This window comes from Epinephelus moara, chromosome 22, assembly GCF_006386435.1.
Source record: "Epinephelus moara isolate mb chromosome 22, YSFRI_EMoa_1.0, whole genome shotgun sequence".
NCBI lineage: Eukaryota > Metazoa > Chordata > Actinopteri > Perciformes > Serranidae > Epinephelus > Epinephelus moara.
In genome coordinates this window covers 859402-887064 of record NC_065527.1, presented here as the reverse complement: position 1 = coordinate 887064, position 27663 = coordinate 859402, and the positions used below count along the sequence as shown (strand labels likewise).

Sequence of the window (27663 nt, the reverse complement as noted above, 5' to 3'; positions counted from 1 at the left end):
GTTTTTGGACGTTTGAATCTGGGGCGCCGTCAGCCTCCATTAGGTGGAGTTGTGTTGCTACCTCCTCTCCCCTTGGATCTCCACAAGGGATGTGAGGACTCTAAAACTTCACCTGAGCCTCCCTCGTCATATGGGTGAGTAAATAATGGCTGAATTTTCATGTTGGGTGCACTATCCCTTTAAGATACCAAAATAACAATATAAACATTACGTACTCCTCCGTCAGTGAATCACTGGTCTCCTTCCAGTCATCGTCACTGTCATCAGTTTCAGCTTCAGAGGAGTCTCCGGTCTTGTCAGTATCTGATGGTAAATCTGGATCTGGATCTGAGTTTCTGGCTGGTTCTGGTCCTCCACAGTCTTCTCCATCAGCTTCTGTCTCCATCTGCTCCACCTCTCTGCTCTCCTCAGTTGGACTCTGATAAAGCTCTGAGGACTGACGACCAGCACATTTATGTCTTTTGACCTGCCAAAGTCGAGTGAACTTTCGCTCACAAACACTGCAGGTCAATAGTTTCTTCCGTATGTGGACCTGCATGTGTTGGGTCTGATGTTTCTTTTGAGAAAATCTTCTCCCACACTCTGAGCAGCTAAACTGTTTCTCTCCATTCCTGACAGGAAGTTCCTTATGTTTCAGAGAGTTTAAACATGACTGAGGTTTCCAGTTATCACCCTCGTCAATCTCAGGTTCAGAAAACTCTGAAGTCTCAGGGCTAGTCTTGTCCCAGTCATCAAGACTGACTTCGATCTCAGCAACTAAAGAACTGTCAGGCTTCTTGTCCTCAGTATCTGGTTTTAAATCTGGATCAGAGTCTCTAGGCACTGGTCGTACCCCTCCTCCAGGCGCTGGTTGTACTCCGCCTCCGGGCACTGTTCCAGGTTCTCCACAGTGGTGTCCCTCAAACTGAGGTTTCTCTTCATCATCTTCACTCTTCACAGGGACAGGAGTGAATGGGAACTTGGTGATATCAGCCTCCTCCAGCCCTTGAAGCTGCTCTCCCTCCTGACTGCTCCACAGTTCCTCCTCTTCCTCTTTAATGTGTGGGGGCTCTGGGTCCTCCTGGTCCACACTTGAGCTCCACTCCTGCTGCTCCTCCTTAACGGCGATCACATTCTTAACATCTGAAGGTAAAGCCGAAACACAGACAGACAGTCGTTAATGTATAATATACTACAAGTAACTGCGACCAAGCGATCTGATTGGTCAAAAAGACATTTGGAATGTGCTCAAATCAGCAGAACAGCACACCTGGCTTATAACAAAAAATGTTACTCCGCCAGTTCCATGGCAACGTAGTAACAGCCAGAGCAAAAACCTGAAGGCTACAAACCTGCTACAGGTAGGGTAGGGTAAGGTAAGGTAAGGTAAGGTAAGGTAAGGTAAGGTAAATATATTTTTAAAAAAATCTCCAGGCACCCCCTGGAGTGCCTTCACGCGCCCCTGTTTGAGAATCACTGCTTTAGATAACCATTTCTGGGGATATTTGCTTCTCCCCACGTACCAAAATATATGTATACATATGTCATCAATATTTCGTGATTAAAATCTGAGCACACGTTGTTGGGAATGAAAACGTCTTACACTTTGTTTACTTCTGCGTTGAATTGACGCCGTAGCTACGGCATAGGCTCCACATTGACGTAGAGCCTACCCCGTAACCTACACTGTAGCCTGACGTGCACCTCCCCAGAGATGTAACTCCACGTCACAGCGACGCAGACCTCCTGTCTGTCTCTGTAAGCTGAAACCATTTCCCTCAGTGGAAACAAAGCTTTGATTTACTTTAATTTCACAGATAAGAAACAATAAATTGTGAAGACAATAAAGCCTCCACACACTGTGTGTGATTTATCCTGGCTTCATATGAGCAGAGGAAATCTCTGCTAGCTGCTAGGCTAATTTATACAATGTAAAATGCCATAGGCTTGTGCTAATAACGTTAGCATGTTGTATTTGTGGGGAAAATGTGTCCAGATAAAGACAAGTGTTTGTCTGTGAATGCTGCGAGTTATAGTGAAGCTGATTTGTGTACTTGTGTTTGAAACTGTCTCTATTAAGCCATGTTTAATGTGTGTTTAATGTGTGTTTACTGAGGGTTTAATGTGTTTAATGTGTGTTTACTGTGTTTAATGTGTGTTTACTGTGTTTAATGTGTGTTTAATGTGTGTTTTGAATCAACTAAACTTTACAGCACTTAACAGAACAATCTTCAGCTTACCCTGATGAGTGATGCAGTGTAAGGAGGTGTGATCACCATCTTCCTCCTCTTCCTCAAAAACAAGTTCCTCTTCATCCTCCTCCTCAAAATAAAAATCTTCGACTCCATCCTCCTCCTCTTCAGCAACTGGGCTCCAGTTCTCCCAGCTCCTCTGTCGGGCCTGAGTGAGCATGTCCCGTCCGGTGGCACAGGGCTGTCCCTCCTTGAAACAGGCGATGAGATCATCCTCACTGCCGTCACTTTTCACAGACAATCCACAAACTTTGAAAGACTCTCTTATCATGTCTGTGTCCAGTTTGTCCCATGCTGCGACCACCCAGTCCACCAGCAGGCGGCGGGCGGGAGGTTTAAGGTCCCCCCCGGCCGTGTACTCCTTCTGGTAGTCCCCGGCCATCCAGCGATCGTAGGCGTCGTGCAGATTCTGCTTCAAGGGCTGGTTCCACATCACGTTGTGGGCTTGAACGTATTCGGTGCAGCCTCTTGGGATCACTGCTGGTGTGATGTTGAAGTCATGTTTCAGTTTGGCGGTGACGCTAACGTGGGACCGTTGGGAGTCCCACACCAGTAGGCGGGGCGTGGCATTGGATTTCCCCACCACAGTCTCCAGCCAGTCCGACACAAGAGCGTCATTGATCCAGCCGTTCGGTGACGTGTTGATCACCGCGCCAGAGATCTGCCGCCGCATCGCCTCCTCATCGCCGTCTGCCCCTCTGAAGACAATAAAAGGCTTCAATTTAGTGCCGTCTGCCTTGGCGGCGAGGACGATGGTGAGCTGGCTCCTCTCCTGTCCCTGTACTCCTTGCGTCGGAGACGATGCGTCGAACCAAGCTACGGTCTCGTCCATTGTGATGATGTCCTTCTCTAAAATCCTCTTAGCGCTCACCGTCTTCCCGACATAGTCCACAAACCAAACGAGTTTCTCAGTGAGCAGGTTCGGGTCTTCCTGGGTCACAGCACTGCGACGTCGAAGTGACAGGTTGTAGCGCTTTAGGAATTTTTGTAGCCAGCCCGTGCTTGCCACAAACCTGCTGCCTCCGTCACTCACCGTCGGGTAGATCTCTAACGCTTTGTTCTTGATCATGTCCGCCGATACCGCCTGGTGTCCGTCTCGCATGGCGTGAATCCACTCCGAGAGCCGTCTCTCCAGCTCCACGCTCAGCTTTTTCCTCCCATCTCTGCTCAGCCGTGCTCTCCCCTCATCAGCAGACCGCAGCTCGGCCCTCTGTTTCCTCCAGTACCGGATCCTCTTAGAGTCGATGTTGAAGAACCTCGCAGCTTGTTCTCCGGAAGTTTCCTCTGCATACTGTAGAACCGTCTCTTTGAATCGGAGGTCAAACTTCCGCCTGACCGCCATTGTCCTCACGTCCTCTGAGAAACTTAAAACAAGGTTCTTAATGTCCAGGAGGAGAAAAAGATGTGTTAGCAGGAGCTAGCTGCGGCTAACGTTACCTTAGCTCGGACAACATTAGCTGTAAACCTATTTCCGGCAGGAAAAAGAAAATAAATCCGCTATTTGAAGCTTTGTTTCCGCTTTTAAAAAACGAATCCAGCCGTTTCTGACGTTACTATTTCATCAGATAACGAAAGTTTTACTGCACTGTGCTCACCACACGCTAACAACAAACAATAAGTTCCGGGGACGGAAGTGTTTTGGGGTCGTGCCAACGACTTCCGGGTAAATGTTCGGACATCATTTCGGCTCCTTTTTGTTGTTAAATAATTTAGTAGCTGTTATCTTGCCACTAAACAAATATACTAACAATATTTTACATTGAAATATCCATTAGTTACAGCAAAAATGCGTAAAGTTTCACCGAAATCTCCAGACGTTAGCTTAGCATGCTAATCGGAAGCACTTCTTCTTCTTTTGATTTTTATTGGCGCACTACCGCCACTCGCTGATCTAACATTACTTTCTCTGGGTATGTCCAGAAAACATTAGGAAATTCATTAATGAATTTCTAAATAAATAAAAATGAATAGATAAAAAGAAATTGAAAAATAAATACAAAAATATAAATAATAAAAATGACAATAAAAGGTATAATAATGATAAAACGCCGGAAGTAGACTGATGGGGATAAATAAGAATATTGTTCAATTCAATTCATAATTTAATTCACAAAGACAGATTAGGACAAATACATGTACAATTAATAAATACTGGAGACCAGTCCAGTAGATGGCAGTAACAGAAGAAGAAGAAGAAGATTCTTTTTTAATTTTTGCTGATTTTACTTTTTTCTTAAATACTTTTTGGCTTTTTTTCTTTAAACATGTTTGGCGATTTCTTTCTTTCAAAATTTGTGGTTGATTTTTTTTTTTTGAAAAATCTTTTGCAGGTTAAAAAAAGATTGCTTTTTTTCTTTAACAATGTTTGGCAGTTTATTCTTCTTGTTTAATTTGGGTTTTTTGTTTGTTAATTGTTTTGTTGCAAAAAACAAAACAAATGTAAATGAGACCAAAAAAGTGTCAGGTGGAAAGTGCGACTTTTGCCCTGATAAACTGAGAATTAAAAAAGTAAAATGTGAGGTGTAAGGAAAAATATTTATAACTTCAGGGAGGGGGGAAAAAAGCCACCCCCTCCTCTGATAAGTAAACAACAGTCCCTAATTAAATATTCTAAAACGTGTATGACATTAGAAAACAAATAAAATTCAAAACAATGATCATTAATGATTTTAAAAGTACAATAAAAAAAATCTTCATTATCATATTTGATACACAAATTTGACACTTACTTCCGGCGTGTTTCTCTGAATAAACCTATGCCTATGATCTGGACTTTTATTTTGAAGGAGAGCAGCTGAGCTGCCCCGGAAGCTCTATTCTTTCCTGTGGCTAACTTGACAGTGTTTGAAGAAGATGGCGTCGAGCAGGAACGTCTGTTAGCAGAGTGTCTTTGTTGTGTTTTTAAAGTGTGAAGATGTGTAAAGTCCAAATGCTGAGAGCGTTGGTGAAGCAGCGACTAACTGCGGCTGCTGAAGAGATATTTGGGCTGTTTGAAAGAACGATAGCAGAGTACGAGGAGCAACTTTGTCGCTCAAAAGAGGAGAACGAGCGACAACGGAAACTACTGGACGCTGTTTACAACGGAGCAGGTTCGTTCATTAAACCTTCAGTGAATGTGTTTCTTCTCCTCAGGTGTGTCGGAGGGATGTTATGAAAGTAAACATAAAAATGGAGGTGAATTGAAAAACATGGCGGTAAACACGGAAGCGTGGTCGTAGTGGCGTCATTTCGACATCACGAGTCATCAGGCTCCTTCGAGATGAACTTCGCCTGAAAAGTAACAGAGGAGAGCAGGCGGCTGCAGCAGGAGGCGGTGACAACATGCTGCGCTCAAGTCAGACAGTTTATCATATAGTGTTCTTGTTCTCTATTGTTAAGGGATAGAGATTGTTCTCTATATTATTCTAAGTAGGTTCATTCGCAGTAGGTGCTGCTATTTTGAAGAACTCCTTCAATGGGGACATTTTACATTCTGAAGGTGATCCTAAAGGTCATTTATTTATTTTGATCATTAATATCAATGATAGTGTAATCTTGCAAGTTAATTTGTATGGATACAACTCAAAAGTGTGAAAACAATTGCTTGATATTTTAGAATCTCGCTTTTTACGTTGGCTTTCTAAATATCCAAACGCAATGATAGTGATGGGAGGGGACTTTAATATCGCCCTGGATGGTCTTCAAGATAGGTGGCCTCCGCGAGCCAATTATTCTATGGCCTCTAATTTGATACAATTTATGCATAAATTCAACATAACTGATATATGGAGAGATAAAAATCCTGATGTGAGTTCTCATACTTGGAGCAATAAAGCACGTACTAGTTTATCACGCATAGACTTTTGGTTGGTTTCCAATTGTTTTGATAGCAATGTCATCAATATCAAAATTCTCACTACTCCTCAGATCACAGAGCAATTTCAATACAAATCTCTCTAAATCCTAATATTCACCATAGAGGTTCATACTGGAAACTGAACAGCTCTATTCTAAAACATGATACTGTGACTAAAACTGTCCAATTGTTAATTGAACGCTTTTGGCATAAATCTTTATTAGACAATAAATTTTGTAGTAATTGGGAACTTTTAAAGTTCGAATTATCAAAATGTTTGAGAGTATATGGAAGTTCGATTAGTAAGGCTAAAAAAGCTGAAGTCCATGGTCCGTCATGTACACATCAGTGGGTGCCGCACCTCTTGCCACCCAGGTGCCCTCGTTAAGGATATTAACACCTCTGCCTTATAGCAGCTACGTCAGCGCCCGTCTGTCTCCACGGTCGTGGTGCACGCGGGCTCAAATGACCTGAAGCAGCAGATGTCTGAGAAACTTAAAGTGGATTTTGTCTCCCTCATTGACAGTGTTTTGAACACCATCAAACAGTGCATCATTTCAGGCCCACTGCCATCCCCCCGCTTTGGGGACGTAAAGTTCAGCCGACTCAGACAACTACACATCTGGCTTAAGGGATACTGCTGCAACAGAGGCATCCCCTATGTGGACAATTTCACCACCTTCTACAACAGGGCTGAACTCTTTAAACATGACCGCCTCCATCCAAACAACACTGGATCTCATCTGTTATCTACAAACACTGAACTCACACTGTGCTCCTGCAAAGCCTTCATCCTGTGACGTACTGTAAGTCCTGCACCTACATCTCATATTGCAGTAGTCATTAACAATAGACCAAAGTCCAATAACAAGCAAATGAGAAAATCTCAGAGATCTAGCTGTCTTGTACATGTCAAACCTGCTCTATCTGAACCTGCCAAATATCTCCCTGCACGCTTAAACTTGCACTGCTTAATGTTAGATCTCTAGCTAAAAAGACTTTCTTAGTTAATGACATCATCACTTCTCATAAACTGGATTATATCCTACTAACAGAAACCTGGCTTCATTAAACTGGTAATACGGAACTTATTGAAACATCTCCTGGTAACTACAACTTTGTACATTGCACACGGATCAATAGAAAGGGAGGGGGGGTTGCTGTCATATATAATGACCTATTTAAGTGTAAATCTGTGTCTTTTGGCAATTTCCAGAGTTTTGAATACTTAGGGCTAATTATTCAATCAGTATCTCCTGTTGCACTACTTCCCACTGTCTACCATCCTCCTAAACTGAAACAGGGTTTTTTAGAAGAATTTGGTGAACTGTTGTCTAAAATCACTATTGCTTTTGACTGCATTATTGTTTCAGGTGACTTCAGTATTCACGCTGATAACGGTAGCAACTCAGAAGCAAAACAATTAATCACTTTATCAGAGTCATTTGATTTTAGACAACATGTCACTGGCTCTGCCCATACTAAAGGTCATACACTTGACCTTCAGAATCAGAATAACTTTATTGTCCTCAGAGAGGAAATTTGTCTTGGACAGCAAGACGGTTGCAGCTCACAATTTAGAATACAAGCAACATTAACATTTGAATTATAAACAGCATTCAAGACAAGACATAAGAACATATAAGGACAGTTTCAGTGCTTAGATGGTATCTGGATAGTCCATCCGATTTTTTTGCGCATGACCCAGCAAAGAAAAAGTGGTTTGTGCAGGAATCGAGTATTGCACATGACCCAGCAAAAATATATTGCACAGTCTTGCAGTTATCTTGTCTTTTCAAAAGGTCTTGATATTGCAATAACAGATGTTTTAGATGTTGCAATATCTGACCATTACTGTATTTTCTTTGATGTAGCATGCCCCGTTGAACAGACAGCTACTGATAGATACATTAACAAACGTTTCATCAATGCTGATACAACTAACACTTTTATTAATGAGTTTTCAAAGTATACATTACCCACCTTGCGGTCATGTGAGGCTATGGTAGACAATTTTTCTAATCTTATGTCTCAGATTATTGACCACATTGCTCCTGTCAGAGCTGTAAAAATTCGTGGACCACCAAAAGCACCTTGGAGAAGCAATGAAAAGGTTAAGATGGCAAAAAGAATCTGCCAGAGAGCTGAACGGAAATCGAGAAAAAACAAATTACAAATTGATTTTGAGATCTATAAAACTGCACTTTACAGTTACAATGAAGACATGAAATCTGCCAGACAGTCCTACATTTCTCAGCTGATGAACAATAATCATAATAATGTCTCATTTCTATTCTCCTCAGTTGATAAACTAATTAATCCATCCAAATCTACCCCTCTCGAGTTTCTCTCCACAACCAAATGTAATGAATTTGCTGTTTTCTTTCAGAAAAAATCTTACATATTAGAAATTACATATCAAATTCTTCATCTGGCTCCGGCTCACCCTTGCATCAAATTACTTCCACGAGCTCTATGTCTTCATTCTCACCTCTTAACTGCAGTGATCTGCTCGAGGTCATTCAGCACCTGAAATCTAGCACTTGCTCTCTTGATTCCATCCCTACCAAACTCTTCAAATCTGTCTCTCATTGTCTTATAAATAGTGTTGAAAATATCATTAATAGCTCCCTGCAGACTGGCACTTTCCCTGCTTCTCTCAAGCATGCTGTAATATCACCTCTGTTAAAGAAAAACAACCTAGATCCATCTAGAATTAATAACTATAGACCAATATCCAATCTTAATTTCCTCAGCAAAATTCTTGAAAAAAATGTTTACAAACAACTGGATGATTATCTTTCAACAAACAACATTTACGATACACACCAATCAGGTTTCAGAGTCAATCACAGCACTGGAACTGCTCTTGTAAAGGTTATCAATGACCTTGAGATCCACAGCGACCTCTCAGAGAACCTCAATCCTGGTAATGCTTGATCTCACTGCTGCATTCAACACTGTGGATCATGACATCCTAATTCAGAGACTTCATGTCTCCGTTGGTTTAGCAGATCCTGTCCTGAACTGGTTCTCATCCTACTTGAAGGACAGGAGCTTCTCTGTCACAATTGGTAGTTTTCCATCAAACAAATCAAACATCTTCTCTGGGGTCCCACAAGGGTCAGTTATTGGGCTACTGCTCTTCAATTTGTACATGCTCCCGCTTGGTTTTATCATAAAGAAACATAATATTTCCTACCATTCTTATGCTGATGATACACAGTTATACATTTCACTTTCCTCCGATGATCTCAGTCCTATCAACAGATTAATTAATTGTATTAATGATATTACTCACTGGATGTCTACGAATTACGAAGACTGAGATTCTCCTAGTTGGTCCAAAAAGTCAAAGACAAATAATCTCCTCACAGTTGGAATCACTGTCTCTGAAATGCAGTGAGCAAGTCAGAAACCTTGGCATTATCTTAGACACTGATCTCAACTTCAAAAATCACATCACTAATATCACCAGGACAGCATTCTACCACCTAAAGAATATATCAAAACTTCGAGAATATATGACTCAAACTGACTCTCAGAAACTGGTTCATGCCTTCATCTCAAGCAGATTAGACTATTGCAACGCTCTATTCACAGAATTATCCAAACAATCAGTAGGACGCCTCCAGCTCATTCAAAACGCAGCAGCCAGAATCCTCACACGTACACGTAAATTTGATCACATTACTCCAATACTGAAATCACTTCATTGGCTCCCTGTACAGCACAGAATCTCCTTCAAAATCCTGCTAATAGTCTATAAAGCACTTAATGGTTTGGCTCCTCAGTACATCTCTGATTTGCTCACTGCATACAACCCGGTCAGGCCTCTCAGGTCATCAGACAGAGCTCCTCTAGTTGTACCCCAAATTAGATCCAGGTCTGGTGAGGGCGCCTTCAGTTAGTTCAGTTGGGGGCGGCAGTAGCTCAGTCCATAGGCTTGGGTTGGGAACCGGAGGGTCGCCTGTTCGAGTCCCCGTCCGGACCAAAATATGGAGCGTGGACTGGTGGCTGGGCACTGCCGAGGTGCCCTTGAGCAAGGCACCAAACCCCCCAACCGCTCGGGGCGCCTCACCAAGGGCAGCCCCCTCACTCTGACATCTCTCCACTTTGTGCATGTATAGGTCCTGTTTGTGCATGTGTGTGTCTTTCAGACCTGTGTGTAATTGACAAGCAAGAGTGAAAACATTGAATTTCCCCTCAGGGGGATTAATAAAGTAAATAAACTTAAGCTTAAACTTACTGTGGTCCTGTTCTCTGGAACAACCTGATGACCTGAGGTCCATCACAACTATGTCCACTTTCAAAACCAAACACAAAACTTTTCTATTTTGCCAAGCTTATAGTTAAATACTATGTGTGTGAGTGTGTGTGTGTGTGTGGGGGGGGGGGTCCTAATCATATGGCTGCACTTCTTACATGTGCGGCTATGTGACAGGGCAGGGGCTTCTTGTGTTGATGTTTTTCTGGATTTTAATGTTGTGTGATATTTTGTTTTTTTCTTTAACGTAAAGCACTTTGAGTTTACTTGTAATGAATTGTGCTATATAAATAAAATTGACATTGACCCTCAGAAAATAGCTGTATATTGCTCAGATTTTTATACCAAATTATATGAATCAAAATAAAGTGAAGAATCTACCAGTCAATTTTTGGGGTCTCTTCCAGAAACTAAGTTAATTGACAATAATGTGAAAGACTTATGTGACAAACCCCTAACACTATAGGAAGTTGAATTTGCTATTGAACACCTCAAGCCTAATAAGTCTCCAGGCACAGACGGTATTACTTCTGAATTCTATAAAGCATTCTCCAAACAGCTTGCACCTTTCCTCCTTGGTCTTTTCTTAGAATGTAAAGGCAATGAATCCCTTCCTCCCACCTTAACTCAAGGCCTCATAACTCTAATACCAAAACCAAAGAAAGATTTACTCCTCATTGACAACTGGCGCCCAATCTGCCTACTTAATACTGATTACAAAATATTTGCACCGATATTTGCTAAAAGAATAAAAACTGTTATGGATTACATAATTGACAAGGCTCAATCCGGCTTCATGAGCAATAGACATATTTCTAACAATATCAGATTAGTACTTGACTTTTATTATTCAGATTTATACTCTGATGAAAGTTTTATTCTTTTTTTAGATTGTTACAAGGCTTTTGACACAATTGAACATAAATTCATATGTCATGCCTTAGAAAAGTTTGGTTTTGGTTCATATTTTAACAGTGCTATCAAAACAAATGGAAACTGCTCAATCAAATTGCATGGTCGTACTTCTCCTTGTTTCTTCCTTAAATGCGGGGTCAGGCAGGAATGTCTAATATCAGCTCATCTTTTTTTGCTCTGCACTCAGCTACTCACTGACTCTGTAAAGCTTAGTCCACTAAAAGGTATCTCAATAGCGGGCAACGAAGTTATCATCTGCCAGCTGGCTGATGATACAACATTATTTTTAAAAGATCTCTCTCAGATACCTTTATCTATTGATTTGATAAATACTTTCTCTGCTGCATCTGGACTTTGCTTGAACATGAAAAAATGTGAATTGCTTGCTCTTAAATATTGTGACATCCCTTCTATTTGTAATATACCTGTAAAAGACTCTTTTACTTACTTAGGAATCGTTATCACTAAAGATGGAGAAGCCAGATGCAATTTGAATTTTGACTTAATTACTGACAAAACACAGAAAAAATTGAACCAATGGCTGCAGAAGGATTTGTCATTGAGAGGTAGAATTCTACTAACCAAAGCTGAAGGAATATCCCGCCTCACATATGCTGCTTTATCTCTTAATTGTTAACAAAAAAGTCTCAAAAGATATTGACAAGATGTTATTTAATGAATGAATGAATGAATGAATGAATAGTTTATTTCGGTTACAATATACAATACTTAAATTGTGTGCAATCAACTGACAAAACATTTACATACATATTTGCACTACACATTTTCTCACAACAAAATTTAACAAGCTCTGCAACCGAAAAAGGAATAGGCTGAAGCCGAGGCTTATTTTTGCCTATCCTGTACAATCCATAAGATAACCCAGAATATCAGTAATACAAAGAAAAAAACACAACAAAATTTACTCTAAATTCTTCTTCTTAATCATTTCACAATTCAATCATTTTACATTGTAATCCTTAATTATTTTACCTTTCAATGTTTTTTTGAAACTCAACAGAGATCTACACAATTTCAACTCATCACTAAGCCCATTCCATAATTTAACTCCCAAAAATGAAACACATCTGTATTTAACATTAGTTCTCACATTACTAATTTCAAAGACACTCAACCCTCTTAAAGTATATTTTTTTTCTCTTAATTTAAAAAATTGTTGAATACAGGTGGGAAGACTTTTATTCTTTACTCGAAATAGTATTTCTAATGTTTTCAAGTATACAATATCTAAGAATTTTAAGATGCGAGACTCTATAAATAATTTGTTAGTGGTTTCACGATAGGAAGCTTTATTTATTATTCTGATAACTCTTTTCTGGAGTTTAATTATAGGGTCTATATATGTTCTGTATGTATTTCCCCAAGCCTCAACACAATATGACATATATGGCATTATAAGTGAAAAATATAATATACGCAGACATTCCTTGTTCAACAAATCCCTAGTTTTATAAATAATACCAATAGATTTAGATAATTTCTGTTTAATATATTCTATATGTGGCTTCCAACTGAATTTATGATCTAAAATTACTCCCAAGAATTTAGTTTCATTAACTCTTTCAATTTCAACTCCATTTAGGATTAATTTCATTTCACAATTAGGCCCAACACCACCAAAGACCATAAATTTTGTTTTATTTTCATTTAATGATAACTTATTGATATCAAACCATTCTTTTAACATGATCAACTCCTTTTCTACAGTTGTCAACAATTCTTTAATGTCTGGTCCTGAACAAAATAAATTTGTATCATCCGCAAATGTAATAAATTTCAACTTATTAAATACAGTACAAATATCATTCAAATAAAGTATAAATAACTTAGGTCCCAATACCGAACCTTGTGGAACACCACAAGTTACTTTTCTAAAATGTGACGCAGTATTATTAATTTTTACATACTGAAACCTATTATTTAAATAACTTCTTATCCAATTTAGTGTAACACCTCTTATGCCATAACGCTCCAATTTCTGCAGAAGTAAGGAATGATTAATTGTGTCAAACGCTTTACATAAATCAACAAAAACACCTACAGCATATTGTTTCTTATCCATAGCTGTTGCAATATTTTCTACAAATTCCATCACTGCTAAAGATGTTGATCGGTTGCTCCTAAACCCATATTGATGGTCACTCAATAACTCATATTTATCCATAAAATCATCCAGTCTATTTACAAACAATTTTTCAAGTATTTTTGAAAACTGAGGTAGCAATGACACAGGTCTATAATTTGATATAATGTGTTTGTCACCATTTTTATAAATTGGAACCACCTTAGCCATTTTCATCTTATCAGGAAAAATACCTGTTTGAAAGGATTTATTACATATATAGGTAAATGGTTTGAGGACACAGTCCATTACTTCCTTTATAAGTGACATATCAATAGTATTATCATCTGTGGATTTTTTATTCTTAAACTTTCGGACCACTTCTAATACATCACTCTCACAAATTCCGCCAAGGAACATTGAATTGTTACTATTGAATGCAAAATCATAATTATGGTCTACATCTCTAATTTCCCTTGCTAAATTTGGGCCCACATTAACAAAAAAATCATTAAACTCATTAGCAATTTCCTCTGCATTTTCAATAATTGAATTGTCATCATTTACAAAATATGTTGGAAAATCATTTTTACTACGGTTTTTAATCATACAATTGAGCACACTCCAGGTAGCCTTAATGTTATTTTTGTGTTTTTGCAGCAATTAATCATAATAGTCTTTTTTGCACAATCTCATAATAGATGTCAATTTATTTTTATATTTTTTGTACTTGTCCTCCTTTTCCTTTGTTCTGTATTTGACAAATTCCCTATAGAGCCTATTTTTCTTTTTACAAGCTTTTTCCAACCCTTCTGTAAACCATGGTTTTCCCTTCTTTTTGAGATTTTGTCTATATTCTTTCAATGGACAATGGCAGTCATAAAATAACAAAAATGTATCTAGAAATGCATCATATGATTGATTAGTATCGTCTACATAAACCTGCCAATTGTAATTCATATTTAACTTTATATGGAGGAACAAAAATCACTTTATTAAAAAATCAGTAATTATATACTCATACGATAAAGGTGGCCTTAATTTTTTAGATTTTTACACTTTAAACAATACATTCAAAATAAATTGGCTAAGACATTTCTTCAAGAACCCATCTTCAATTTGGAACTTCATACCAAATTTTATTTTTTTCTAAATTAGGAGGCCTAAATTTCCTCTTATTTTGCAATTATAATGTTGAAAAAGTCCCCTCAAATCTATCCAACTTTCATAAACAGATGCTTCTTTCTTGGTCATTGATTTATAAACATCATTTTTCCCTGCATAGGTACTACATATGCAACAAAAAAGACATTGTATATAGAAACAAATCCTTATTTTACCCATATTGGTTTACTCACAACGTACTTTTGGTTCATCAGTTGTTTAATTCAAATCACTAATGACATATCAAGAATTTATGTCAAAATACAGAGTTGTAATCCCTATTAGTGAATTTAATATTGTTATAAATGCTGGAGTAATTATGTTATTTAAAAGTACGGCAGGACAGAATCCAACAGTATTATCCATTGATCCAACCAAACTTGAAATTGGTCAAATTTGTTTCTCTTCAACACGCAATAGTAATCGTTATATACGTTCATTATTTCAGAAAGAAGTCGTATCAGTTCCATATGTGGTAGCTTATTGGAACAACTTTGTCAATAACCTTGACTGGAAAAAGATTTGGAACTTACCTGCTATATATATGATAAATAATAAAGTAAAAGAAATATCTTTTATAATAATTCACAGATTTTACCCATCTAAAGTTTTCTTACAACGATTCAAAAAAGATATAGGTGTCAATTGCTCTTTCGGTGACGGAGACTCTGAAGATGTTTTTCATTTATTTTGGTCTTGCCCTTTCTCTACCAAATTATGGGAAGATATTTGCAACTTGATTTCTACTTGTATAGAACCACATTTTCCTTTTTGCTTTGAACATATATTGTTTGGCTTCACTGACTGTCCATCTGTGGGAAAAAAAAACAACAATTTTATATCATTAATCTTATTATACTATTAGCCAAATGGCATATCCATAAATGTCGATACACCAACCAAAAACCACTCCTTTCCATCTTTGTAAATGGGGTCAAACAATATATTAAAACTATCAGACATTCCACTAACATGAAAGCTATTAAGACTTTTGATTTATGTAATACGATATTCTGGAATGTTGCCTCATAATGTATGTAACCCCCTGGCGGTTGTCATTGCACTTTTATGTTTGTTAATAAAGATTTAAAAAAAAAAAAAAAAAAAAGTCGGACAGTTTCCCGACAGTTTCCAGCAGCCTTCAGTCCGTACAGGAAGTCACAGACACACTCACATCCTGTCTGGAATGATGTCAATTCATAAAAAATATTATCAGACTCATATATCAGTTTGTTTTCAGTCTCCAGTTGTTTTAATTATGATAGATTAATTTATTAAAATGCTTTACAGGTGATCTGTAGTTTATGTTCATGGTTTAATTTGACATGAACTCTCCTGTAAATCAGCATCATATCAGTTTGACCTGTCCCCTCAACTACTGCGGTCAAGTGACCCATCATTTGTGAGCCGTCGTCAAGCCAGCCGCGCCATGGATTTTCAATGCGTGTCTATTCGTGGTATTACGGTGCAGATGGTGAAAACAGCCAGAAGTGCCAGAGACCCGTTTTTCAGCAATGCATTCTCCCCTGTCTCTCCCTTTGATATACCAAATAAACAGTGTGTTGTCTTGCACATTATATGAATTTTATTTACAAAGTATCAGAAGTTTTTCTACCATACTGTTTTTTAAAGGAGCTCTAAATTAAAAATATCAACTTTTTTTATACATCTTATAACTGTTTTTGGACAATAGAGTAGGAATGCACCCAATATTCGTTAACCGAACATATTCGGCCGAATATTGCAAAAAAACACATTCGGTGGAATAAGTGAAAAGCAAGGCCGAATAATAGCTGCGTGTTTTGATAACGCAATCAAACAGCGTAAAATGACGGAGTAAAATGTCAGCAGTGTGGCGATATTTTACTCCGTCCGTCACCGCACTCGCATTTGCGACTAAAATAGTTTTGTTCGAGCAAAATAAATCATTCAGCACGCTGTGCGAGTACAGATTTCAACCAGCAGCAGAAACTAAAGGCGAATCCCGCCGGTTGTGGGTTGAACAGGGGTCAGAGACACAGACAGGAATACGTATTCCTGTCAAATACGGCGGCCATAGGCTTACCGCGACGGAGAAGTCCGGCTCCAATAATGTCCTCTTCTTGGCATCATGACTGCCCAGAAGTACCTGAACAGCCGAGCCGTGGCGGCACACAGGTATGTGATGTGTCAGAGGAGAAATGAGCCATTCACATTTCTCTCTCTGTGGCAGGTAACGGCCCACAAACCTCACCGCACTTTAGGGACTGTTCTTTACTTATGAAGGGACTGTTCTTTACTTGTCAGGGGAGGAGGGTGGCTGGTTGATTTTTATTTCATTTATTTATTTTATTTTGATCCCCCCTATGTTAATCACTTATTGATGCTGTTTTTGAAGTATGAATAAGTCAATAAGTAATTTATTCCATTGAAATATCATTGATGTATTATAGAAAAGTGATTTATCTTTTTATAAATGACAAAAGGCACATCTGCCTCATTTTTGCTGTGGTATCGTGATACTACTCAGAACCATGATATTTTCATTGGTATCACACAGTGGGTCCCAATTTTGGTACCGTGACAACACTAATCTGGAGGGGGTTCATCTGCAAAAACTAATGAAAAACTAAACAACGGCATTCGGTATTCGGTACTTGGTATTCGGCCAAGTGTTTAATTTTATTCGGCTTTGGCTTCGGCCACAAATTTTCATTTCGGTGCATCCCTACATTAGAGCCAACTATATGAGCCAGCCCTCACTATAAACTTCATCAAGTGATCTGTAGAAGCTCAACAATGAGTTCTTAAGCTGTGATTTGAACAAATGACAACATTTGTCTGTAACGTCTCTCTATGTGTTTTCTGTTTCCTGTTTCCTGTTTGGTGCAGAGGTCCAGCAGCAGCTGTTGGTGGTTAAAGAAGAGGTTCCCCCTGAGCAGCAGGAGTGGAGCTCCAGTGTGGACCAGGAGGACCCAGAGCCCCCACACATTAAAGAGGAAGAGGAGGAACTCTGGAGCAGTCAGGAGGGAGAGCAGCTTCAAGGGCTGGAGGAGGCTGATATCACCAAGTTCACATTCACTCCTGTCCCTGTGAAGAGTGAAGATGATGAAGAGAAACCTCAGTCTCAGGGACACCACTGTGGAGGAGTACTAACAGGACCAGTGCCCGGAGACTCTTCTGAAGCTGATGGAGAAGACTGTGGACGGCCAGGGCCATCCAGGGACTCAGATCCAGATGCGAAGGAGCAGCTTCAAGAGCTGGAGGAAACTCAAACTGAAGAGATGGAAACAGAAACTGATGAAGAGGATTGTGGAGGACCAGAACCAGCCAAAAACTCAGATCCAAATCCAAATGTAAAACCAGATACTGAAGACAAGAACAGAGACTCTTCTGAACCCGAGACTGACGACAGCTGTGATTGGACAGAAACCAGAAAACCTGAGTGCCCTCCAGAAAGTGCCAAACTTCCTTTTAGAGATTGGAGGTACTATGTTGACAAGACCGTATGTTCCTGCTCTGAGTGCGGGAAAACTTTTAACAACAAGACGAATCTCAAGGTCCACATGTTGATCCACACGGGAGAGAAACCTTTCAGTTGCATCATTTGCAGTAAAAGGTTTTCGACAAAGCCAAAGTTGATTCGTCACATGAGGCGTCACCCAGAAGACAAACCCTTCAGCTGTCCAGTCTGTCAGAGGAGGTATCGATTTAGAGGAGACGTTGACAGACACATGAGAGTGGGTTGCGTTTTTTACGATATTTATCCGGAGCTCCGGGCTGCCCGACAAGAAAATGAGACCCAAGCAAATCCTGAAAATACATAATTTTTTATATTTCGGGTAGGGGGGTAGAAAAATTTCTCTTCAGGCATGCAATTCGTGACTGTTGATCAGACGTTTGGATTTCTATCCCCCCAAAAAGAGGCGTGGCCTTCACCTTTTGCAAAGTACCAATATATTTCTGGTCCGGACTGTTGGCATATGCTGCTAGGTGGTGGCGGGAACGTTGAACATGGGAGTCAAGAAAGCAAGCCCTAGCAGTTTGCTTATGCCCAAATGTCTGGGAAGGGTATATTCCTAGTTCTACCCAAATAATGTCATCAAACTTGATCACCTAGATTGTCGAGAAAACTAGAGCGTATTCCACCATTTCTCCAGCAGGGCGCAGCCATCTCACAACAAGCCAGCTGTTGGGAATAGAATCAAAGTATTCTGGACATTGAAGTATGTGCGATTCCTCTACGATAGGTGGAGATATGCCCCCTTTCAGCTTGTTAGTATTGGACCTTTTTCCTGTTGACCTATTACGTCACAGACCAAACAATGGACAAACAAGTTAGCTACGGTTAGCTAGCAGCTAACTGGTACCATGGTGGACAACTTTACAGCTCTGTACATTTAGTCCGTCCAAAAAGTCATGGCTCTGGATGTAGATTTATCCATGTTGTTACTGGCTTCTTCTTCTCTTACACATTTAATGCTATTGGACTTCCGGGTCAAAGCCCGGGGCGAAAGTAAAATTCCAACAAACCACAGTCATTATTCAGTATTTCATCTCCACTTTAAGGTCACATTCTTTGTGTCACACTGAAATGTCAGCCAGTCAAACCATTTGAAATGACAGTTTAACATCAAGCCTCCTCATGTAGCGACACCGGAGGAACTCAGTCTTGTACGGACTGTTGACATTGTTAGTCCTCTGGACCCACCGGTGGTCCTCTGAGGGGGTCCCCATTAATATTAGTGTTTCTAACAGATCGTAGTGTTAGACTGTGTTTGATGTTGTATTGTTACAGTTATAATCATATTCATGCACGTTAAAAATGTAACCGAAAATTCAGCAAATAAATTCTGAAACTTAATTTCCCAACCACAGAGCGTAAATGTCTCTTTATATCCAGTCTACGTGCAAAGTATTATATATCATGTCAAATGTTGATAGGACATTTAAACTGATTTTTTTTTTTTTATGAAATTCAAAACAATAATGATATAAAAAGTAAAATTAAAAACCTTCATTAATATGTTTGATACATACATTTAAAAATTACATTTACAAACATTTAATTCCCTTACTTCCTGCGTGTTTCTCTGGGTAAACCTGTAATCTGGACTTTTATTTTGAAGGAGAGCAGCTGAGCTGCCCCGGAAGCTCTATTCTTTCCTGTGGCTAACTTGACAGTGTTTGAACAAGATGGCGTCGAGCAGAAACGTCTGTCAGCAGAGTGTCTTTGTTGTGTTTTTAAAGTGTGAAGATGTGTAAAGTCCAAATGCTGAGAGCGTTGGTGAAGCAGCGACTAACTGCGGCTGCTGAAGAGATATTTGGGCTGTTTGAAAGAACGATAGCAGAGTACGAGGAGCAACTTTGTTGCTCAAAAGAGGAGAACGAGCGACAACGGAAACCACTGGACGCTGTTTACAACCCTCAGCTCAGGTTACACAGAGCAGGTTAGTGTCTTCTTCTTCTGTGGTTATAAACACAGCGCAGGCTAGTGTCTTCTTATGTGGTTATAAACAGAGCAGGTTAGTGTCTTCTTCTGTGGTTATAAACAGAGCAGGTTAGTGTCTTCTTCTTCTGTGGTTATAAACACAGAGCAGGTTAGTGTCTTCTTCTTCTGTGGTTATAAACACAGAGCAGAGGGGTGTTCCAGAAAGCAGGTTCAGTGAAAACTCTGAGTGTGTTAACCCTGAAATGAGGGAAACTCTGGGTTTTCAGTTCCAGACAGAGAGGTAAGTCAAACTCTGAGTCAATCACCATGGCAACTGACTCTGTGAACCTAACCTGATCGCTGACAGGTTTTCTACAAGAAACCCTGAGTTCACCCTGTCTCCTCCCTACTGCTGAGCCTGAAGCAAGCTGGCAGACACACATGGGTTGTTGGTATGTAAGAAATCTGATCAATATCGAGGCAAACGTGCGCTCTCATCAGAGCAAATGTTTAGCTTACAGTAGCTTTTTATATGATATTGGTGATGATTTGTGGCCTCTGCCTTCTTTCTGTTGGCTGAGTAGAACTCAAATGTTACTCAGCAGGATATTAGGCAAGAGGACACACAAGTTGAAACAGTATTTTTGGGGGGTTTAAATTAGTAGTGACCTACAGTACATAATGACATAGCCACTGAATGACAGGTTATTGAAGCTACTTTGTTTAATAAATCAAATATGAATAAAACTAAAGAAAGGTACAGTCATGGCCAAGTCAAATATGCCTTACCTGTTTGAATGATGTTTTTATATTTCATTTGAAGCTGAGCCAAGCGTGTTTTTCCCCTGTGAGATTGAACCTACACGAACATCAGATTTTATTCAAAACCACTTTTTCACCTGTAAGCTACGAATTTAATTAAGTGTGGTTAAATGTAAATTAATGAACTGGTGCATTCAAACGTACGCGTTGACTCGGGCAGCAGTTTTCTCCCATGCTGCCTCTCTCTCCTTGGCAGCTTTAGTGCTGTTACTTTGTTTATGAAGTATATGCTCATATTCGCTGTAGGCATTCATGAGCACCTCCAATTCCACAGGTGTAACATGAGTTGATCACTTTTTCTCTCTGGTTGCCATGGTGACTCGAGGTATCAGGGCTCCACTGATGATGGCTTTTTATTGTGGTTGTGCACGTGCTTAACTCAAGGTGTACCTACTCAGAGTTGACTGAACTAATTAGAATCAGCTGTTCTGAAACCGGATACTCAGAGTTTGTTGAACCTCCTACCTGGAGTACCCCTCAGAGTCCTATTCCAGAGAGCAGGATCAGTGAAACTCTGAGTTTGTTCAGCCTGAGATGAAACTCTGAGTTTTCCGTTTCACAAAGCCAGTTCAGCGAAACCCTGAGTCAGTTACTATAGCAACATACTCTGTGAAGCAAACCTGACAAACAACATTTGTCTGTAACGTCTCTCTATGTGTTTCCTGTTTCCTGTTTGGTGCAGATGTCCAGCAGCAGCTGTTGGTGGTTAAAGAAGAGGTTCCCCCTGAGCAGCAGGAGTGGAGCTCCAGTGTGGACCAGGAGGACCCAGAGCCCCCACACATTAAAGAGGAACAGGAGGAACCGGAGGTGCCCGCAGACTCTGATCCAGATTTACAACCTGATAATGAGGACAAGAATGGAGTCTCTTCCGAACCCGACACTGACGACAGCGGTGATTGGGACGAGACCAGAGAACCTCAGTCAGATTTTAACTCTCCAAAATCCGATGAACCTTCTGTCGGGGACTCAAGACGTAGACTTTGTGAGAAAAGATTCAGCTGCTCCGACTGCAGGAAAAGATTTGGCCGCAAGACACACCTCCAAGAACACATGATAACTCACACAGGAGAGAAACCGTTCAGCTGCTCCGAGTGTGGACAGAAATTCACCCGCAAGGTGCGTCTGAAGACACATATGAGGACACACACAGGAGAGAAACCATTTAGTTGCTCCCTCTGTAAGAAATGTTTTACTGAGAGTGGAAGCTTACAGAAACACATGAGGACTCATACCGGAGAGAAACCGTTCAGCTGCTCCATTTGTAAGAGGTCATTTGCATGGAGTGAATGTTTACAAAGACACATGAGAACCCACACGGGAGAAAGACCATTCAGCTGCTCTGAGTGCGGGAAAACATTCGGGCGAAACACGTACCTTAAGATCCACATGATCACTCACACCGGAGAGAAGAGGTTCAGGTGCAGAGTCTGTGACCAGAGATACACTCGGCACTACCAGCTGAGGATCCACCGGTGCGTTGGCAGTCAGTCGTCACAGCTTCCTCAGAATGAGGAGAACAGAGAACCTCAGTCTGGTGAGAAACTCTTCAGCTGCTCCGAGTGTGGGAAGGGATTCGGTCTAAATGAATCTCTGAAGAGACACATGAGATCTCACACAGGAGAGAAACCATTCACCTGCTCACTCCGTCAGAAGTCGTTCACTCAGAGTGGACATTCACGAAAACACATGAAGGTTCACATGGGCTGCTCTGAGTGCGGGAAAAGATTTGGGGTCTGTGGAAATCCAAAGGGACACTCGGGAACTCAAACAGGAGAGAAACAGTTTAATCGTTGTGTTTGTGGCAGGTTTTTATTCAAAGAATCAGATCAAACCAAATTAACCTGAACCCCACACGCATCCTGTTTTTCATGTCTGTCTGATCCAGTTAGTCATAAAATTTTACTTGCCAAGTAAAGTTCCCATGGCATCCCACAAGGGTCCATCCTTGGTCCTCTTTTTTTTTCATTTTTAAAAAATGTAGTTCCTGTGGCTTTTAAGGTTCGTCTATGGTATGTGAGCAGTTTAAAAACAGAAAACAGTATCTACTGAAAAGTACCCCTAACCATAAAGCAACCATTTTGTGTGGTGTCCCGCAAGGATCAATCCTCGATCCTCTTCCTTTTTGTTTTTTCGTTAACCTAGCCTTTGTCTTCTAAACCAGTGGTTCCCATCTGGTGGGTCATGAATCGAAAATGAACCGCAACAGAATGGACCGTAAGTGATGTGTGAATGTTTCATGTTTGTAAGACGCACACCTTATTTTGAAGTACAGCTAATTTCCCAATCATAGCTTTTATTTTGAAATGCTGTTCCCTGCTGTTTTGATTGATTGATTGAAATTTTTATTGGTAAAACCAAAAGGATAAAAACACAATAAAGCCCGAAGGCTTGTTTCCATTGTGGTCCTTTGGACATAGAACATATATGGACAGGAAACAAAGACAGTACAACAGCCAATATATGTGACAAAGACATTACAATACAACAGCCAATACATAAGACAGACAATACATAGACATCACAGCATAGAGAGAAGACATATTAAGGAATAGCATATCAAAAATATATGATTTAGCTAAACTCTATACTGTCATGGCTTATTTGTAATTAGGATAGATTACTCATCATCCAGCTTTTTAGTTTGGTTTTAAAACTTGCTTAGGAACTGGCTAATTTAATATTTGTAAAGGGTCTGGTTAGTAAGTGTCCTAGCACGGGGCATAATATTAAAGAGACATCTAAAGTTAAGGAAACCGTGTCTTTTAGGAATAAACCCAGTTTGGTCAGGGTGAATTAGTTTACTCATATAGGCGTTAAGTCTTCTGGCTAATGTCTCAGCCAGAATTTTTTGATCTGTATTCAATAATGAAATTGGCCTATATGAGCCCACCTCCTTTAGGTCTTTTCCTTTTTTAGGAAGCAGGGTAATGGTGGCCTCAGTCAATGTCAGAGGCAATACACCATCATCATATGACTGACTGTACAATTTAGACAGAAGTTTTATTCACACATTCCCATATCAATAATTGTGACAAATGTGTTGAGCTCAACATACATGGAAAATGTGAAATGGGTCACCCCAGGAAAGCTAATCAGCTTTACAAAGATAAGGAGCAAGTAACTCTCCAAACTTCTTATATCTCCTTGCTGAGGCCGTCTGGGCCTGGGCTCTTACCATTTTTCAGTGACTTAATGGTCGCCAGTAATTCCTCACTTGTAATGTCGGCATCTAAGGCATTGCGTTCTTCTTCGTTTAATGAGGGAAGTTCATATTTATCTAGCAATGATTGCATTGTGTCAGGTGGGGTATTTAATTCAGATGTATATAGGGTTTCATAGAACTGTCTAAATGTATCGTTAGTGTCTTTGGGGGAAATAAGCATATTACCTGTTCCTGATTTAATTTTATGGATAGTCCTGTCATTTTCAATTTTTCGTAGTTGTCTAGCTAATAATATGTGGGGTTTTTCTCCAAATTCAGAGAATTTATGTTTAGTCAAAATAAAGGCCCTACATATTCTGTCAGACAGTATTTCAGATTGGAAAGAGATAATGCATCCTCTCAAATAAGCCTTAAAAGTTTCCCATAATGATGTAGAAGTGTCATTATTGTCACTTGTTTCAAAAAAACAATTTAATGAGTAGCTCTATATATTCACAGAATTTTACATCTGTAATAATTTGGGGATTAAGCCTCCAGTTTCTTTAAGTGGATATGTTTTGGCTAGGCTTGGGTGTGAATGACACTGGACTGTGATCAGAAACAATGACATCATGGTATTTTTGCATTGTACGTGAGTGGTAATAGTTTGCCATCAACTAAGAAAAAGTCTATCCTAGTATACACATTATGCACTTTGAAATGAAAGGAGTACTCTCTGCCAGCGGCATTGGAGATCTGCCATACATCAAACAGGTTCATATTTTCAATATATGACTTCAGAAGGTTGCTTGCTTTGGAAGCTTCCACCAGCCGAGTGGAAGGCCTGTCAAAATAAGCATCCAACACTAAGTTAAAATCACCCACAATGATCAGGTTTGTGCTGGAAATATCTGGTATTAGGTTAGGGTCCATAAAAATTAGCAGGGTTATTGGTGTAGAATATATCACAACAATGACATATCTCCCATCTTTGTCCACTATTGTGGATAACTGCTTAAAAGGAACTCTCCTGCGGATCAAAATAGCCGTACCTCTAGTTTTCACTGGAAAGTTAGAGTGGTATATCTGTTGTATCAATTTGCATCTGAGTCTAGTGTGAGAGTCATTCTTTAGGTGAGTCTCTTGCAAGAAAATAATATCAGCTTGGGGTGATTTAAGATGTGCAAGCACTTGACCTCTTATGACTGGTTCATTAATACCATTCGCATTCCATGAACAGAAAGTTATATCCTCCCTCCTCTTCCCTTGTCGTATTTCATTGTGCATTTTTAGTAGGCTGTTTATGGACGTCTAGGCTTACTTCTAGTCATGTAACCATGAGCTAGGTAACACCCCCCCCCCCCCCCCCCCCCCCCCCCCCCCCCACACACACACACACACACACACACACATACACACATAAAAAAACATAACATTGCCAGTGTTACCAGTAAGGCGTATTTCAAACTCTCTGAACAGAGAATAAACTCCAACTTCAGCAATCAACAGCAGTCGTAATCTTGATCCTTAAGCATACTCAAGTAGTAGCTCTACAGAACTTCACCAAAACCTATGTTGATATCAAAGTAAGATTCTATGTCTTCCATTAAGTCGAATAAACATATCAACTCCAAAATCCTAGTAGTCCATAACAAGGTAAAATAAACATAAAACTTTAGGCCCATAGGCATCGTCATCTTTAACTGAAAAATAATGTCTCTGTTAATTTCCCATTCATTCAGGAAAACGAGCTTATTTTACGAAATAAGGTTATCGACTATAATGAAAAATCAGCATTCTTAGTAGTCTACCATTAATGGGGGAAAAAAAAAAAAAAAATCAACCTCAAATGTGGCATTATGGCACGTAGCAAAAACTGATTCAAACATTAAGAGGCAGAAGGGAGGGAAGGGGCATCACCCTGTTATAATTCAGAATTCAGTCACCAATATGTCAGAATGAAATTGGTCCCTGTGATGTGTATAGGACACTTTTCACTGATTAGCGTGTTTTGGGTGACTATCCATAGTGGCATATTGTTGTTACCTTCAGTCTCTTATACTAAATGGTTGAACCTTGCCATTGAAATGCTCCTCTCAGTTGTCTCACTGGCCGAAATGACGCTCTGCATACAAACGAGCCTCCTCTGGGTCGGTGAATGTGGTCTCGTTCTCGTCATGTGTCACTCTCAGCTTGGCCGGGTATAAGAGTCCAAATTTGACTCTGGGCTTGTCTCGTACTAAATTTCTGGCTGGGGTGAAAGCAGCTCTGCGTTTAACTACGGCAGGAGGAAAGTCTCTGAGAATTTGAATTCGCTGGCCTTGATACTGGAGGTTCTTGGTCTTTGTAACCTTTTGCAGGATGTCCTTGAAGGCATGGCAGTAGTGCACTCTGAGAATCAGATGTCGTGGTGGTTCGTTGTCCTCAGGACGCTCCCGTAGTGCTCTATTTGCTCAATTGATCACTGGTTTCTCATCAAGCTTCAGCACATCAGTTAACAGCTGCACCACAAATTCCCTGGTTTTCTGACCATGTTCTTCCCCCTTCTTAACTCCGGCAATTCTCAGATTCTGGTGTTTAGATCACCCCTCTAAGTTCAAGCACTTTTCTGAAAGTTGTTCAACTTGGCCGTTCAATTGTTTCACTTCAGATTCGAGTTCCACAACAATGTCTGAGGTAATGCTAGCCAACTCCCCCAAAACTTTTCAACGTCTCGTTTTGGGAGTCTACTCGGGCGTTAACGGCAGTAAAGGCATTGTCACTTTCTGTTTTCAGAGTGGTTAATCCCCCTCTCAAAGTCTTACTCACGTCAGCACCTTTTTCCTCGATTGTGTTGCAGATGTCTGACCTAGCTTCTGCCAGTTCAGTTCGTAGCAATGCTATAGCAGCTAATACTGTCTGGTTGTCCACGTTCTGCCCACTCATCTCCACAATCTCCTTTCCACTCTGGCTCGGGGCTTCGGTCGGGCCTCTATCGTTGTTTGGCTCAGTCTTTGAATTGCCTCTTGTTGTTGGCATTAGTGCTGTACTACTGGTGCTAGGAGTATTTTAGTCACAAAATCCCTCAACTGTCAGGGTCAAAGTTACATAAGTATACTTTTAAATGCAATTTTGAATCAAATTCTGTAGGAGCTACAGTCAGGCATGTCTTATCTCCTCATCGCTCAACAGCGCCCCCACAAAAGCAATTAATAAATTGAATGTATTAAATAGAATGCTTTCATTCACATTAAATCACCTCTTGGGCCCACCACCTCCTGAAATACATATAAATGAACTCAGTCTCATGAAATATACTCTGATAGATAATTAAAATAATTATTATGACCAAAATCAACACATCAGTAGTGAAGGTTGACTTGTGACTCGTCAAAATGAAAAAAAGATGTGCTACTCAGCCTTAATAGCAATGACTCGTGACTTCAATCACACTCCTCGCTCACCGCACACACATCGCACTGAAAGCTTCTGCAACAAGCCAAAAAGTCATTTGTAGTTTTGTCCTCCAGAAACTTTATCCTCTGCTCCGTTATTCCACCAAAAAAATACCCTGCTCCAAGGGGTATGTCCCCAGCTGCAGGCCGGCCTAACTGTGGTGTTGCTGGAGCTTCGCTAAGCTTGTCTGTTGTAGTTCAAATAAACACAAGAAGTTTGTGCTCTAGAGGAAGGATCAGCACTCAGTGAATAACCTCCTAAGCCCTATGATAAGCTATTATGGCGAGGCTTAACTATACAGACCAGTGAGCAGTGATAACTAACATGTCTTTGGGGTCATCGGGTGGGAACCTCCTTTC

The 27663-nt window shown here is 40.0% G+C and overlaps 3 protein-coding genes across 12 annotated transcripts in view; 1 reads left to right on the top strand and 2 right to left on the bottom strand.

Moving 5' to 3' along the window:
• The window catches only part of LOC126383666 (uncharacterized), a 13280-nt gene extending 9707 nt beyond the window's left edge, over window positions 1-3573 (bottom strand). Inside the window, exons 1-2 of the mRNA XM_050034254.1 lie at window positions 2220-3573; window positions 216-1122 (exon numbers count right to left, since the gene is read on the bottom strand). Coding sequence (XP_049890211.1) covers window positions 216-1122; window positions 2220-3573 — 2261 coding nt within the window. The remainder of the gene's footprint in view (window positions 1-215; window positions 1123-2219) is intronic.
• LOC126384384 (zinc finger protein 665-like) overlaps window positions 1-27663 on the bottom strand; it is a 197254-nt gene that overhangs the window by 69551 nt on the left and 100040 nt on the right. The window lies entirely within an intron of this gene.
• Window positions 2846-27663, top strand: part of LOC126384388 (zinc finger protein 835-like) — a 108363-nt gene continuing 83545 nt past the window's right edge. The window contains exons 1-4 of one of the 6 annotated variants that reach the window (XM_050035442.1): window positions 5180-5320; window positions 6593-6872; window positions 17367-19924; window positions 21410-21444. In XM_050035442.1, coding sequence (XP_049891399.1) covers window positions 19732-19924; window positions 21410-21444 — 228 coding nt within the window. In that variant the 5' untranslated portion in view covers window positions 5180-5320; window positions 6593-6872; window positions 17367-19731. The other 5 variants (XM_050035436.1, XM_050035438.1, XR_007569270.1 and 2 more) reach the window with 5 other exon arrangements.